Below are 13082 nucleotides of genomic sequence, written 5' to 3' on the forward strand. Positions count from 1 at the left end.
AGACGTTTTTGACTGTTATGGCTTTCGTGTGCTATCCGCTGTTTACAAGTGCAAAGTTTCGTGTCATACCCGCACACGGTCTGCATTCGAGGAGCAGCACGCTGTGGAAGGGCACTACTGCGGGACGGCATGCGGCTGGTAGGGCTCTTGTCGCCTCTTCAACAGCCCGCGGCGCTCTCACACTTCGAGGCAACGCGGCGGGCGCTCCTCGACGCCCTTTGCAACCGCTGCTTGCGAAAGGTGCGGCCGTGCTCGCGGCTTTAGCTGTTGCAATCTCTCCGCTGCTTGGTGACCCAGAAGCCGCACTTGCAGCACAGGGAGGCGGTCGGGTCGGTGGCTCGACTTTCCGGGCACCGGCGACTCGGAGCGCACCGCCTCGGAGCTATCGCGCTCCTTCCGGAGGTATTGGAGGATATTATTATAGCCCGGCACCAGTTTTGCCTTTCACGCCCTTCTACTTCGGGCCAGTGGTTGTGCCGTTTGGTTTCACCGGAATAGGGACTTTTCTTCTTGCGGCGGCATTCTTCGCGTTTGCCACACGTGCTCTAAGCTCGAATCTATCCGGTCTTGGAGTTTCTGCTGCCGCAGAGGATAGTGAACTGGCCGCAGAACAGACGACGCTGGTGAAGCTTAAGGTGGGTTTGCTCAGTACAGCTCGCGAGCTGCAACAGGAACTGGAAGAAATTGCGCTCCGCAGTAAGACAGATTCTATTGTCGGCCTGCAGCAGGTCTTACAGGAGACAACGCTTGCGTTGTACCGAAACCCTGACTATTGGAGCTTCGGGAGCGTAAACGTGAAGCGCACGTCGCTCTCAGAGGCAGAGGCTGCATTCAACAACGAGTCTTTCGCTGAACGCGGGAAACTTGAGAAAGAGACACTATCAAATTTTGGTGGACAGATTGATATTCGGAAGCGGGAGGTTGCAGAACGCGACTCCACCGACATGCGAGTACCCGAGTTTATTGTGGTCACACTGATTGTTGCTGCGTCTGGCCGAGTTCCAGGCGTTCCTACAGAGATTCGAAGAAGCAGTGACATCGAGGCGGCGCTTCGGGCACTTAGCAGCATTCCGCGGGAAGCACTCCAGGGCGTGGAGGTCATCTGGTCACCTCAGTCGCGCGAGGATGCGCTTACTGAGAGCGAAATGCTCGCTGACCATCCGGAGCTGGTGCGAATATAGAGTGATGCGGAGTCCACCGAATACCAGAAACGAAGGTTCGCTCTCGGAAGGCGAAATCGTTAGAAACACGAGATCCAGCGTGGATATCGATGAGGATTTGGTTCGTCGCATATAGCAAGGTCGATACGGCGGCCCGCATCAGCAGGTCTCCTGCAACGTCATCCGTTCCATGCGCTCCGTGACATCAATGCTGTCACCTCCAGTGTCATTCCTAACTCATCGAAAGCGATACTTTAAAGCGGAAGCGCGGACCCCACAGAGTGGACGCATCTCGCTGAAACCCAGAATAGAATCGTGGGTTTGGTGCTCTGTGCATGTGGCCCACGCCCAGCGCTGAACTACGGAAATCTGGCTTGTGGACTGGTACGCAAGACCTGCGTGGCAATACGAGCGGGGCACCCATATGAAGTATCCATGTGCGTCTTGCACAGAATGCGACGTGCGACCCAAAAAGCGAGCACTCGATGGCGGCGACATATCTCCCCAGGAATTGCCCCTCTTGCCGCTCTCGATTGTTGGGTTCGCGAGAAACACCGGAACTTTTATCTTCTTTGGAAAGAGGCAAACAGTGCGCGAGAACTGAGCAGCGTTGCAAGTCTGTAGTCCATAGCTGCTGATTCAGTGCGTTGACAGAGGGTAATATGCTGGAAGTGGGGCGCAACGTGTTTCAGAAAGTTGTACAGAAATGCCCAACCGGTTGCGGCAGCATGCATGCGCCGCCCCAGCACCTCCAAGGCTATGGTGGCGGTTTGCCGCGGGCGTTCTGCGGATCTCAAGCCGGATCTTTGGGCTTGCGGGCAAGGCGCTTCATGTTCGTTGCAGGTAGAGTCGAGAGCGCGTTTTTCTCGCGAAAAACAACAAGGGTTTTGTCTAGACATAAGACTTCGAAAGGTAGAAATTCCAGGTGTAAAATGAGCTTTAACGGGGGGTTTCTCGGAAAGAACGCCGTGTTCGCACAGACGATGCTTCGAATCAAGGACCCCTCAAAGTCGCGGCAGTTTTACGAAGCGCTGGGTATGAACTTTCTGACGCGCTTCGACTTTCCGGAACTGTCATTCTCCCTCTATTTCTTCGCACTGGAGAAGGATCCAACAGTGCCGGCGGAAGATGCTCCACAACCAGAGCGGGCAAAGTGGCTTTTCTCGCGTCAGTACCCGACTCTTGAGCTTACACATAACTGGGGAACTGAGAAGGATCCGAATTTCAAGTACGCGAACGGGAATACGGAGCCGGGTAAGGGCTACGGGCACATCGGCTTTCTCGTGGATGATCTCTACGCGAGCTGTGCTGCCGTAGAGAAAGCGGGTTATGTCGTGTCGCGGAAACCGGGACCCTTCCAGAACGTGGGCGAAATTGCTTTCGTACGGGACCCGGACGACTACTGGATTGAGTTAATCCAAAAACCCAAGTCTTGAGCAGAACGTGCTCATGGATTTTAGAAGCAGGCGATGCGGACGAATGTCTGGGAGTCTCCGAAAGAGTCACTGTTTCGTCGGTGCAATGATAAGCAGCCCGTTTCAAGGTTGCCCGTATCCGGTGATTTCGGGAAAAACGCGAGTTTCCTGTCGAACTCGTCGGCTTAACGATAGAGCGGGGGAATTTTACAGGCAAACTTGGGGCCATTGTGCTTCGGATGTAGAAGCCACGACAGCGCCGAAAAGGTCACCTCACTTGCGCTTCCACGCGGAGGCTCCTGCTCACAAAGACGCTCGGCGCGAAGCGTTGGCATTTGGATTACGAGACTGTTTGTACCTGCTCGCCGGTTCTGGCCGGATTAAACACAAATCTAAGAGAGCACTGCACAGCTATGATTCTGGTTCACAGCTGGAGAAGAAGCAGCTTCCAGTTAGGGCGCATAGACTGGTGGCAGCGCTCACAAATTTGGGTGAGATGTGGATGGATATCGCCAGGAGTTCTCTAAAGGACTAGCATGAACGGATTGCATCTACGGCCTGGAAGTCTGGCGCATCTGGAGCGATCTGCAACCGTAAACTTCCTGCCGACACGGCAAATCAGCTTTCGTTGCTGCTATTGAGTATCCTGCATCCGCATTTTCTTGAAACTTTCACGCTTTGCAATTGCGTCGAATCCAACTTACTGGTCGAAAACAGCTCAAAACTGGGACCGACACTCGCCAAGTAGCTGCTCGGCATACATATTTGGGAAGCGAATCCATCGGCGTCGATATAGGGTTCTGATGCTGTTGCATACCAGCAACACAAGCACCTTGGCAGATGCACACGTCGCTTCGGCATCTGTTGCGTGCCACAGAGAAGTGCATATCGCCGTATGCGCATCGATTTCCAAAGATGAACGCTGAAAGACGACCGGGACTTCGGCGCGATTCACCGCACCGGAGGCTGCACAATTATAAGACGCTTTAATATTTGACATTCTACTTTCACATAAGTTTCAAACCGAGTGGTGTTCCGGGACAAGACGGGTGTTACTGGATATCGTGTTGTCCAGTTGTCAACGGATTGGTGTAAAATTTTTCTGTTACAACACAGCTGAGGCCTTTTTGCTATGCAACTGGGCGAGTAGACCGGATACGTGGCCCAATCTAAGGCTTCCTTACTCGACCCTCTGGCACTGAAAGTAAGCTGAATCCGATAAGCATCTCACAACATGAGCTGCAAAGGTGCAGCTTTTGGGTTCGCCACTCTAAATGGCTTGTCAGTTCGGAGGCATTTGTTTTGTAGGAGTTCGGCAAATCGTAGAGTCTGCGGGAAGCTTTTTACTGGTTCACAATGTCCACGTGCTCCAAGGTATTTTTTGGTGCACACTGACAAGAGTGCCGGCAACACTCCAAGTACACGAGGTTGGGAGGAATATGCGGGAAACTTTATTTTCAGGCCTCCGCACGTTATCGTAAGGCCCTCACAGCGCACAGCCTACGGGACTGGAAACGGTACACCGCTGCCACCAAAAGCTCTCGTTCACTTTCTCGGGGGTGCCTTCGTTGGAGCCGCGCCGCAGGTTGCGTATCGATGGTTTCTCGAACAGTTGGCTTTAGAGGGCTTCGTAGTAGTCGCGACGCCGTACCGACTTTCTTTCGATCACCTTTGGACGATGGATGACGTGCTCACCAGGTTTTCAGCAGCAGCGGGAATGCTCGCTCTCGATTACGGTCCCATCCCTGTTGTTGGAATCGGTCACTCCCTGGGCGCTCTCCTGCACACCCTTGGAGGCAGCTTGTTTTGCAACGCGGATGGGTACAAGGCTGCCAACGTACTGATTGCATTCAATAATCGCCGCGCGGAAGATGCGATACCTTTATTCAGAGAGTTTATCGCGCCCGTGGTTAAGACGGTTGCCCAAACTGGTGAACTCTCTGATGTGATCGAGCGGCTCGTGATCGATGGGCCTGCGACGTTTGACACGCTGTTCGACACTGTTACAGATGTTGTGTTTCCTGGTTCTCGGGATAGTGAGCTTTTCGCCTTGGTGCGACAGTCAAGGGCGCTTGCGCAGCAGATTCCACCTTTATTTGCTGAGGTCGCTGATGGAGCTTTTGCATTCAACCCTGATCCTATCGAGGTCATGGAGGCAATTCGCACACTATACAAAGTTCGTCAAACGCTTATTGTGAGCTTCAAAAACGACATCCTCGATGACTCGCGTTCGCTTCAGAAAGCACTAGACCCTGAGCGAGGCGCTACAGTAATTCGTCTCGGCGGAACTCACTTAACCCCCTGCGCACAGGATTTCCTCGACCCACGGCTCCGGCAAAGCAGCTTTTTCTCTTCATTTACGTGCGAAAAGGATAACGACACATCCTACATACTCCGCGAAGCTATGCGCAGAATTGTGCTTCGCGAAGCAATGCTCATGAAAAACAGTGTTGTGGCGTATTTAGATCGCGCTCTCGGAATGGAATAACACACACCACAGAATCCGGCGCAGTTGGGTTTAAATCGAAATCATTTGTGCGAATTTGCGCGCAGTGCTCTGATCAATTTCGCACGCGAATTTGGGTTGATTTCTGTGACTAATCTTCCTCTTCAGCTTCAGATAGCCATTTCAAAAATGGACCTAGTTCGGTTAAAAGTTCCCCAGCCGCTGCTTCTGGAATTCCAAGTCGTGCCGCTATGAATCCTTCGCCCCGCCCTGTCCATTCAGTGATTGTAGTTTCCGTAACAATATCCGCTTCATAGAGCATCTGCACAACATATGAAAAAAAATTCTTCGGGACCTGATGCGTTGTGCTGAATGACGCACTGCAATCTAGAATCCGCATTTGAGCCTCTTTTGAGGAAGCAAAACGCTGGATGAGGGTTTTCCATCGATTCAGATATGTGTGGAGCAGACTCACGGATTGAGAGCCAGAGTAACTTGCTCGTGTAAGCGACTCCTTCGCAAGTGTCAGTACAACGTTCCCGCTAATATCTTCCGGTGTTTGATCGTAGGCAAGTCTTAGGCTACTTAGTTCAACGGCCGTATCGTCCACTGAGCTATCGTTATGGAGTGCGCGCAAAACAGTGTCTACTAGCTCACTTGTGAAAGCTTGGTCTGTATTTGTTTGCCGAACAAATCCAGTCGGACTCAATGAACTGCATTCATCCGCGAACGAATTCATTGATTCTGATTCAGGAGATGAACTTGCTATCGACTCAAAGTCATCCCCAACACCCCCAACAGTTTCGAAGAGACTTTTCCTGTCGTGCGAAAATCTTTGCTCGGTGCTATATGTTAACTTATTGTGCGCGTCAGTAACTCCAATGTGCTTTGTTTCGTTTCCCGTGTTCGACGAACATCCAAAAGAAAAAGTCGGCGTCTCAGCCTCGTCCAGCCCTCCAAATACGTCTTCTGTGTTCGTGCTACCATTTGTAGTTTCGTTTTCGGGTTCTACGACACCAACCTCTTCTCCAACTCTCAAGGAGTCACGACTCGCTTTGAAGACAGCTCTGCCTTCACGTATATGGGTGCACTCAGGAAGCACAACGTCAGGGCCGATGACACAGCCTCCATCGATGCGAGAGCCCTGCATGATCCTCGTATTTCTACCAACAATCGCATCTCTGACTACACATCCTTTCTCAATCACACACCCATCCAAAATTACAACATTTTCAAGGACGCACTGCTCTGATATATGGACTCCTCCGGATATGATGCAGTCAGTGACTCGCGAATCCACAGATACAACTGCATCCTCTGCCGCAAATGATTCGCCAGAATCAAACACGGCAGTATGGCGTGATATCTCAGCGAGAAGTTTTGCGCCAGGTCCACGGGTGGCTATTCTCCGGAACGGTGGGCATCTTCGCTCGTAATTAGCCAATAGATCCGGATCACCAAGCCAGCCATGCACGAAGTCTCTCACCACTTGGTAATACGACGCTATGCCGTGCAACTGTCGGCAGTACTCTCCCCTGTCCGCTATATCTAAGAAAAACGACTTGTTCCCAGAAATTTCATTTGAGTCCGAGTCAAGCTTATTTTTCATGTAATCACGCAGCTCTTCGTAATCAAAGTTTTCTCTGAATTCGGTGAGCACCTCGGGAGAAAGGATGTCGCAACAGCAATCAACAATGCCCCGAATAAGTTGCAAATGATCCCTTCCACTCCATGAAAGATCACTAACCGTTACATACGTCCCGCATTCGTCTAGGTTGCGGTAGAGAAGCAGCTGCTTCGTCTCTTCGTCGATACCAACAAGCACCTCACCAGAAAAGGTCGCTTTGTTTTCCCCGCGATGTCGTTTGAAGAACAGACAAGTTGACGTCCACGACGGATCCTTTTCATGACGATACCGATGCTCCTCCGCGATTCGAGCGAAGTTAACCCGGAACACGGAAAAGACGTTGACCACAACGAACTCGCCCTTTGGCCGGAGATCTTCATTGGTGTCGATGTCTCGCAAGATTTCCCCAACACTGGCAAAGGAGCGTGTTCCTCCACCGAGGAGAGTGACTCGGGAACGTATGCGGGGCGAACGCAGCGACTCGTTCAAAAAATTTCTAATAACTAGGGCAGACGAGACGCTGTCGTCAATGACGCCCACGAGAATGTCGCTCACACCTCCACGATCAAGTTGGAACAGAGCGTGCTCCAGCAAAGTCATGTTACACAGCGGCAGCAAACACGCGGGCCTTTCCCGCTCAACGAGGGGAAAGAGCTCATTTTCTTTCCTAGAGTCTACAACGAGTAGAGCTATGAGGCTTTCTGTATTTACTTTCTTCATCAGTTGTGTAGAGCGCTGGCCCAGCGTTGTCTGTTACTCGTTCCTGACACGTGCTGAGGAGACCGTGTGTGTCTTAAAATAATTTATATCTTGCTGTTCTGCGTCGCCTAATGATAATCACGGCAGATTCTGGAAAATTTCGACGGCATGTATTCCAGAAAGTATCTGAAGTATGGTGTTAGTCGGTATTTAGGAAATTTTGTTCGAGAGTAGACTGACATTCATCAGGGTAAAGTCCAGGAGGAGAAATGGTATGCCTGCGAAACGAATCCGATTAGCCGCAAACCGCAACGCTTTTCTGAGTCTCAGTAATCACCAGACGGATCATTATGCACTTTAGAGGTATTGCAATACAACTCGGTGCTTGTTTTTGGGCTGCTCCGGATTCTGGAATCAAATATCGTTCCTCACACGAAAACAACGCTAGGATTCTGGGCTTAGACACGCTTATCTACACAGGGATTTACAAATACCGCCCATTTTGATGACTTTTCGCAACCCAAAGCAGGTAATAGGCTTTTTCCAGGATTTTCGGAGGCAGCATTCACTGAAACGAGGAGTGCAGTTGGGAATTTGGTGCGCCAGAAACTGCCATTTTGCGCGCTCACTGGCCGGCACGTTAGCGGCGGAACAGCCCTGGTAGCCGCATACACTGCGGCCCAGAGCGTTCGATCCACGCACTGACTGCGCGTGAGCGTATCGGGTTACTCTTCGCCGACGGGAGCGTGCCTTAGAATGCATGCGTATACATGTCCGTCGTGGAGCATTCACAATCCTCTTCCGAAGGGGACTCTCGACGGATGCGGGTTGGCATCATCCACTCCCTCCAGCCTCGAATTGACGTCTGTTTGGCACAGCAAAGCCGTTCTCTCTCAATGCGACGACTGCCTCAAAGGTGGATCCAGCATCGCAGCAAATGCCCACTGTAGCTCCAACATATGAGCGGATTCTAGATTGATCTAATCAGCATCCACGACGAGCAGCCTCTCCAAAGGTCAGTCGAGGTAGCCGATTCTGGAAAAGATCACCATGCACCCCTCAGGTTACCGACAGCAGTCGTGCATTTAGCGGATTCCTGTTAGATTCACGGATCTGACTCTATAGCACAAAGCATATCGCCCATATATCTCGCAGACGACAGCGGTCGTGCGTCGACTGGATTTCCTTCAGATTCTCATACCCGGCACCGTAGAAAAAAGGAATCTGCTTTCTTTCTGGTTATCGACAACAGACCTATGTCCACAGAATTCCGGTCAGAATCATGGGACATGCACAACTAAAATCGAATAGCCAGTTCGTGAGCATCCACGACAAATGCATGGCGCTGAAGCAACCGCCTGTAAGCAGACACGCTGGCGTTTCAGCCAGCAGCAGCCGATACCGTGCGATCGGCTTGGCATCTCCTTCTCGACACGCTTATGGCAGGAGGACCCCATCAGCGTCGATGCCAGATGATCGCCTTTCATTTCTGAGTGCAGGTGCACGTGTGGATCGCCTGTTCGCGTCCCCGTGCGGTACCATACTTCCAAAACAGTCCGCCAACATACAGAGTTTGTGAGTTCACTGAAAGCCATGCAGCCATTTCCTCCAAACGATTGGAGTTGCCGTTTTTACGATAATCATACGCTCGTTTTCGTTTACTAACCGCTTGATGCTAGGACGAAAATCTATCCATTCGGAACGAACAAAGTCCATTGAGGTATTTTGCACGCCTCAGGCAAGAATCCTGTTGCTCGCCACAGATCGCCATCGTCTGGCGGTCTATCACTTCATCAATCCAAAGATTCTGGCACTTACAGCTATTAGGAGCATAGATCATTATTCTCAGCCCCCAAACCAGTTCTTTTGGTGGTACACGAGGTGCCCTGGTACGACACCCAGTCGAGCGCAACGTCCGCGGCCGCTACGTGGACCGGTGCCAAGCATCTACCCCGACGCACGTCGTCCTTCGTGTGCGAGCAGTAGAGGCAAATCCTGGACAGTGCACTGCACGCTCGCACTGAAATGGCCCCCTCCCCAAACGATACTTGCAAACGACTGCTGTGCGGACAGAGAAATCCCACCACGCAGTGCTGCAGAGAAAATGGATAAACCGGCGACAATGGATCGGTTTCAGAGAGCAGCTCCCCGAGGCTGCTCTGCTCCGACGCTGTCAAGCAATCGACGACGCATGCCAGCGTACATGCAGGTAGCGATTCTTAAACAGCACGCGTGCGAGCTGCTTCGATGATCGGCTCCAGGCTCGGGTCAATTTCCGTGATGCGTACCGGTCTTTTGAGTTCGAAGGAACGTCTAGCGGCCATGGCCATAACCACGGCGATGCGGCCGTCGAAGCCCGACGGCAACGGCAAAGCAGGCGTACCCGCATCCGTTCCCGCTTCGGCTTTGCGGGCGCCGCCTGCTCGAATCTCTACCAGGTGCTGCACCCAGGCAAGCATCTCCTGCAGATAAGCCTCCGCGTAACGTTCCATGAAAAAGTTCAACGGTTTGTCCCGGTGCTGTCCAATCACATCCATATACTCAGCAGTGTTGGGATACTCGTTGCCGACGGTGATGCAGCCCTCGGTTCCAAAGAGCTCCGCGCGCTGGTCATACGCCTGATGCGGAGTCGATCGCGAATTGTCGATGACGCAAATTGCGTCGTTTGCGAAGCGCACCTGAGTCATGACGTGATCGCAGTCCCCGATTTCCGCTATACTCGGTTCGCAGCAAAGGCCCATGGCAAACACTTCGACGGGCTCTGACTTAAGCAGAAATCGAGCCATATCGAAGTCGTGGATCGCCTGGTCGAGCCAGATGCCGCCAGAGACTTTGAGATAGGCGAGCGGTGGCGGCGCAGGATCCCTCGACACAAGGTGTAGCTTGAGTGGCCTCCCGAGAAACCCGGAGTCATGGGCAAGGCGCGCACGTTGGAAGTTTTGATCGTATCTGCGCTGAAAAGCAACCATCAGCTGGATGCCTGAGCGTTGCAGTCGACGCAGCCGGCGATCATGCTCGAATTGTGCCAGGCTTAGATTGTCAAGTCCAGTCTCGCCGCTGACGAACAGGCTCGGGCGTTTTGCTTGAAGTCGCAGCTCTTTGACGTCCGCATTCGCAGCGTCCAGTGTTGCCAGCGCATCATCGATCACATCAAGGCCGAGTGCAATCGGCTTCTCGCAGAAAACGTGCTTCCCATAGCGCGCGCACTCCTTCATAAGCGGTGCGTGGGTGTCCGTCGGCGAACAGATGACCACGGCGTCCACTCTAGGGTCATGCACCAAGTCCTCCGCATTCGTGTACCAGATGGGGACGTGGAAACGCGCCGCAACCCGTCGGGCAGCATCCTCAATGGCATCACTCACAGCTACAAGCGCAGCGTTCGGCACGCGGTTCGCCAAGTTATTCGCATGAACCTGGCCGATACGCCCACATCCGATGATCCCGACTCGCAGCCGCGAGGCATTGTAGGCCGAGGCCGCACTCTGTGCAGAAGCCGTGCCAGCCACCGGGGGCAGCACGCTCTCGCTCAACGTTCCTACAAGGACACGGCTAGGCGCAGGCTCGGCAGCGTCTTTGCTCAGAGCCGTCTCTTGTTCTGAAGAGTCCTCAGAATCAACCTCAACCAGCTCCTCATCCTCTAGACGAAGCGCTGAAGCGGTCAAACGAACAAAAGACTCTAGCTCCTGCCGAAGCATCACCTCATAAATGCGCTCCTCAGGTCCTTTTCCAACTTTTGACTGGCGAGCTGCCTGTTCCTTGCTTGCGAGGCTGAGCAGATCGCTGCTCGAAAGCTGGCGTGGATCGCGGCCCGGCTGCACCGAGGCGCCACCCTGAGCATTTTTCAAGTTGCCCGACTGTAAAGTTTCAGCCTTGGATCCCGATCTGCGCAGCAGTCCAGCTCTATAATCAGCGCGGTACATGAGTCTCGTGAACGATTCAAGAGTTGAACTCGCTGCCTCACATAAAATTGATAAAGAAATGAACGGCGGTGCGTCGCGGCTTGCAGCGCGGATCAGGAGCGCAGGCGGTGCGATAGCGCATGATCCACCACACATTTTTCGGGGGGCGCTTTTGCATTCGTGCCTGAATAAAAGTGGATAGGTCTACTTGTCGAACTCGCGTTTGCATCATCAAGTTTGGGATGCTTCCCGACGCTATCTACACCAGCGTTGAGGAGATTTTTCCTCCAACCATTTCCATATTCTTTCCCATACCTTCATCGGGGGGCACGGCGGCCTCTCGTGTCCCTCCAGTTCCGTTGTCAGCAGTCGATGAATGTTGGTGCCGAGGTTCAAGTCGCGATTTCGCTGATTCCGCTTGTTTTCATTTGCGTTTGACGCACAGGTGCACGTTATGAGAGACGCGACGCATGCCATTTTCGTCTTCTTTGTATATAGCCTGGGTACGACCCTGGCAGTGGTGAGGCATTTTAATGGTCCGGGGTTGCGCTGTATCCACAACACATCTCACTCCAAGGCGGGGCTGTAGCGCGTGAACGCTCGCTGGATCGCTCGATATATTTCCTTGACGGGTACCGAGGGCTCGCCTGAACGCTCTCTTCCGTCCCCGCGCTGTGCCATGCCCTACGATCAGGGGCTTGTTGTGGGCGATGGCATCAGCGAGTCATCCGTCCGCAGCACACGCGGGCGTACGTAGTACCATTCTATAGACGATTTGGGGAGCATGATATCGTGCATGACGAAAAACGATCAGAAGGAAAACCTAGCTGGAGAACAAGTCAAGAAATGTCGACCCGTATACGCTCTCTTCGTACAAAGCAGAGACGCACCTTCGACATGAAGCGATCACAGCAATGACTAATTTCCGAGTCCGATACCCTTTTGGATGCGAACCGAGGACACAGGAGCCTCTGGGAGCGTAGCCCGGTAAAGGTGTCTTGTAGCTGCGTAAACCTATATCAACGATGATCAATCAGAGAAACGTACTTGTCTTTCGAACGGAATCGATGATTTGAAGTGACATGTTCAGTGAGCTCGCGGCAAGAGCTCGTGAAGATGTTGTTAATTGACGACTGCTTGACTTTTAGCTGGTCAATGCGGCAGCGCGAAGTGCTCTGCCTACGAGCTGTCTTTAAATAACAAGCTCGAAAGCTTGTCGAATGTGCAATATGAGTTTGCTTCACGTAAGGAAATCAGACAAGTGGAGGCTTATATGTATGAACAGGATGATGATATCTATTATTTCGCGAAAGCTAGTTCGTGTGCATTGCGAACCATCGAAACGGTGGTGAAGTAATGAATTCCTGCCGCAGTGAGTCGCAGGAACCACTCCGAAAAGAATCCCAAGAATCCGAAACCTCGTCTGAACACGTGAACCCGCATTATCGCACTTCGAAAGCGGAGGCTGTCCATCTTGCAAACGCTACCAAAAATTGACAGACTGGAAGAGAGCGAGCAGCACAGCCTTCCGCTTCAGTCTGAGACGGGTGTCGCGTATCGTTCCGAATAGGCATGCCTATACACAGTCCTGGTTGCACAGCCTATCGGGGCCTGAACTGACAATGGGCTCTCGTCCAGCCCTTGTACAGAAAAGCGTAAAGGAGTTGCGAAATCGTCTTTTTCTTCGTAAAGTGTTATCGAGGGCTCTAGATCGATTGTGCATACCATTGGCAACCACTTGCTGGGTAGTGCCCGATTGCAGTGAACATTGTCGAAATGATAGATCAGTCCCGGATCGGCTCTCGCAGACGGAGAGCGCGTATGAGCGTTCCTATG

At 52.5% G+C, this 13082-nt stretch overlaps 5 protein-coding genes across 5 annotated transcripts; 3 read left to right on the forward strand and 2 right to left on the reverse strand.

The window, feature by feature from the left end:
- Positions 1-17: 17 nt before the first annotated feature.
- CYME_CMR394C (hypothetical protein, conserved) lies at positions 18-1181 on the forward strand (the record flags this gene model as incomplete). The annotated part of the gene is made up of 1 exon (XM_005538559.1): positions 18-1181. The coding sequence occupies one exon, from the start codon at positions 18-20 to the stop codon at positions 1179-1181; it is 1164 nt and encodes a 387-aa protein (XP_005538616.1).
- A 911-nt stretch (positions 1182-2092) lies between these two features.
- CYME_CMR395C (similar to glyoxalase-I) lies at positions 2093-2596 on the forward strand (the record flags this gene model as incomplete). The annotated part of the gene is made up of 1 exon (XM_005538560.1): positions 2093-2596. One exon carries the CDS (start codon positions 2093-2095, stop codon positions 2594-2596), a length of 504 nt encoding a protein of 167 aa, XP_005538617.1.
- Positions 2597-3809: 1213 nt separating this feature from the next.
- On the forward strand, positions 3810-5063 carry CYME_CMR396C (hypothetical protein, conserved; the record flags this gene model as incomplete). Its single annotated transcript, XM_005538561.1, has 1 exon — positions 3810-5063. One exon carries the CDS (start codon positions 3810-3812, stop codon positions 5061-5063), a length of 1254 nt encoding a protein of 417 aa, XP_005538618.1.
- Positions 5064-5172: 109 nt separating this feature from the next.
- Positions 5173-7368, reverse strand: CYME_CMR397C (eukaryotic translation initiation factor eIF-2B epsilon subunit; the record flags this gene model as incomplete). Its single annotated transcript, XM_005538562.1, has 1 exon — positions 5173-7368. The coding sequence occupies one exon, from the start codon at positions 7366-7368 to the stop codon at positions 5173-5175; it is 2196 nt and encodes a 731-aa protein (XP_005538619.1).
- A 2198-nt stretch (positions 7369-9566) lies between these two features.
- CYME_CMR398C (similar to dehydrogenase) lies at positions 9567-11267 on the reverse strand (the record flags this gene model as incomplete). The annotated part of the gene is made up of 1 exon (XM_005538563.1): positions 9567-11267. The coding sequence occupies one exon, from the start codon at positions 11265-11267 to the stop codon at positions 9567-9569; it is 1701 nt and encodes a 566-aa protein (XP_005538620.1).
- Positions 11268-13082: the final 1815 nt, after the last annotated feature.

Source organism: Cyanidioschyzon merolae, chromosome 18, assembly GCF_000091205.1.
Source record: "Cyanidioschyzon merolae strain 10D DNA, chromosome 18, complete genome".
Classification (NCBI taxonomy): domain Eukaryota; phylum Rhodophyta; class Bangiophyceae; order Cyanidiales; family Cyanidiaceae; genus Cyanidioschyzon; species Cyanidioschyzon merolae.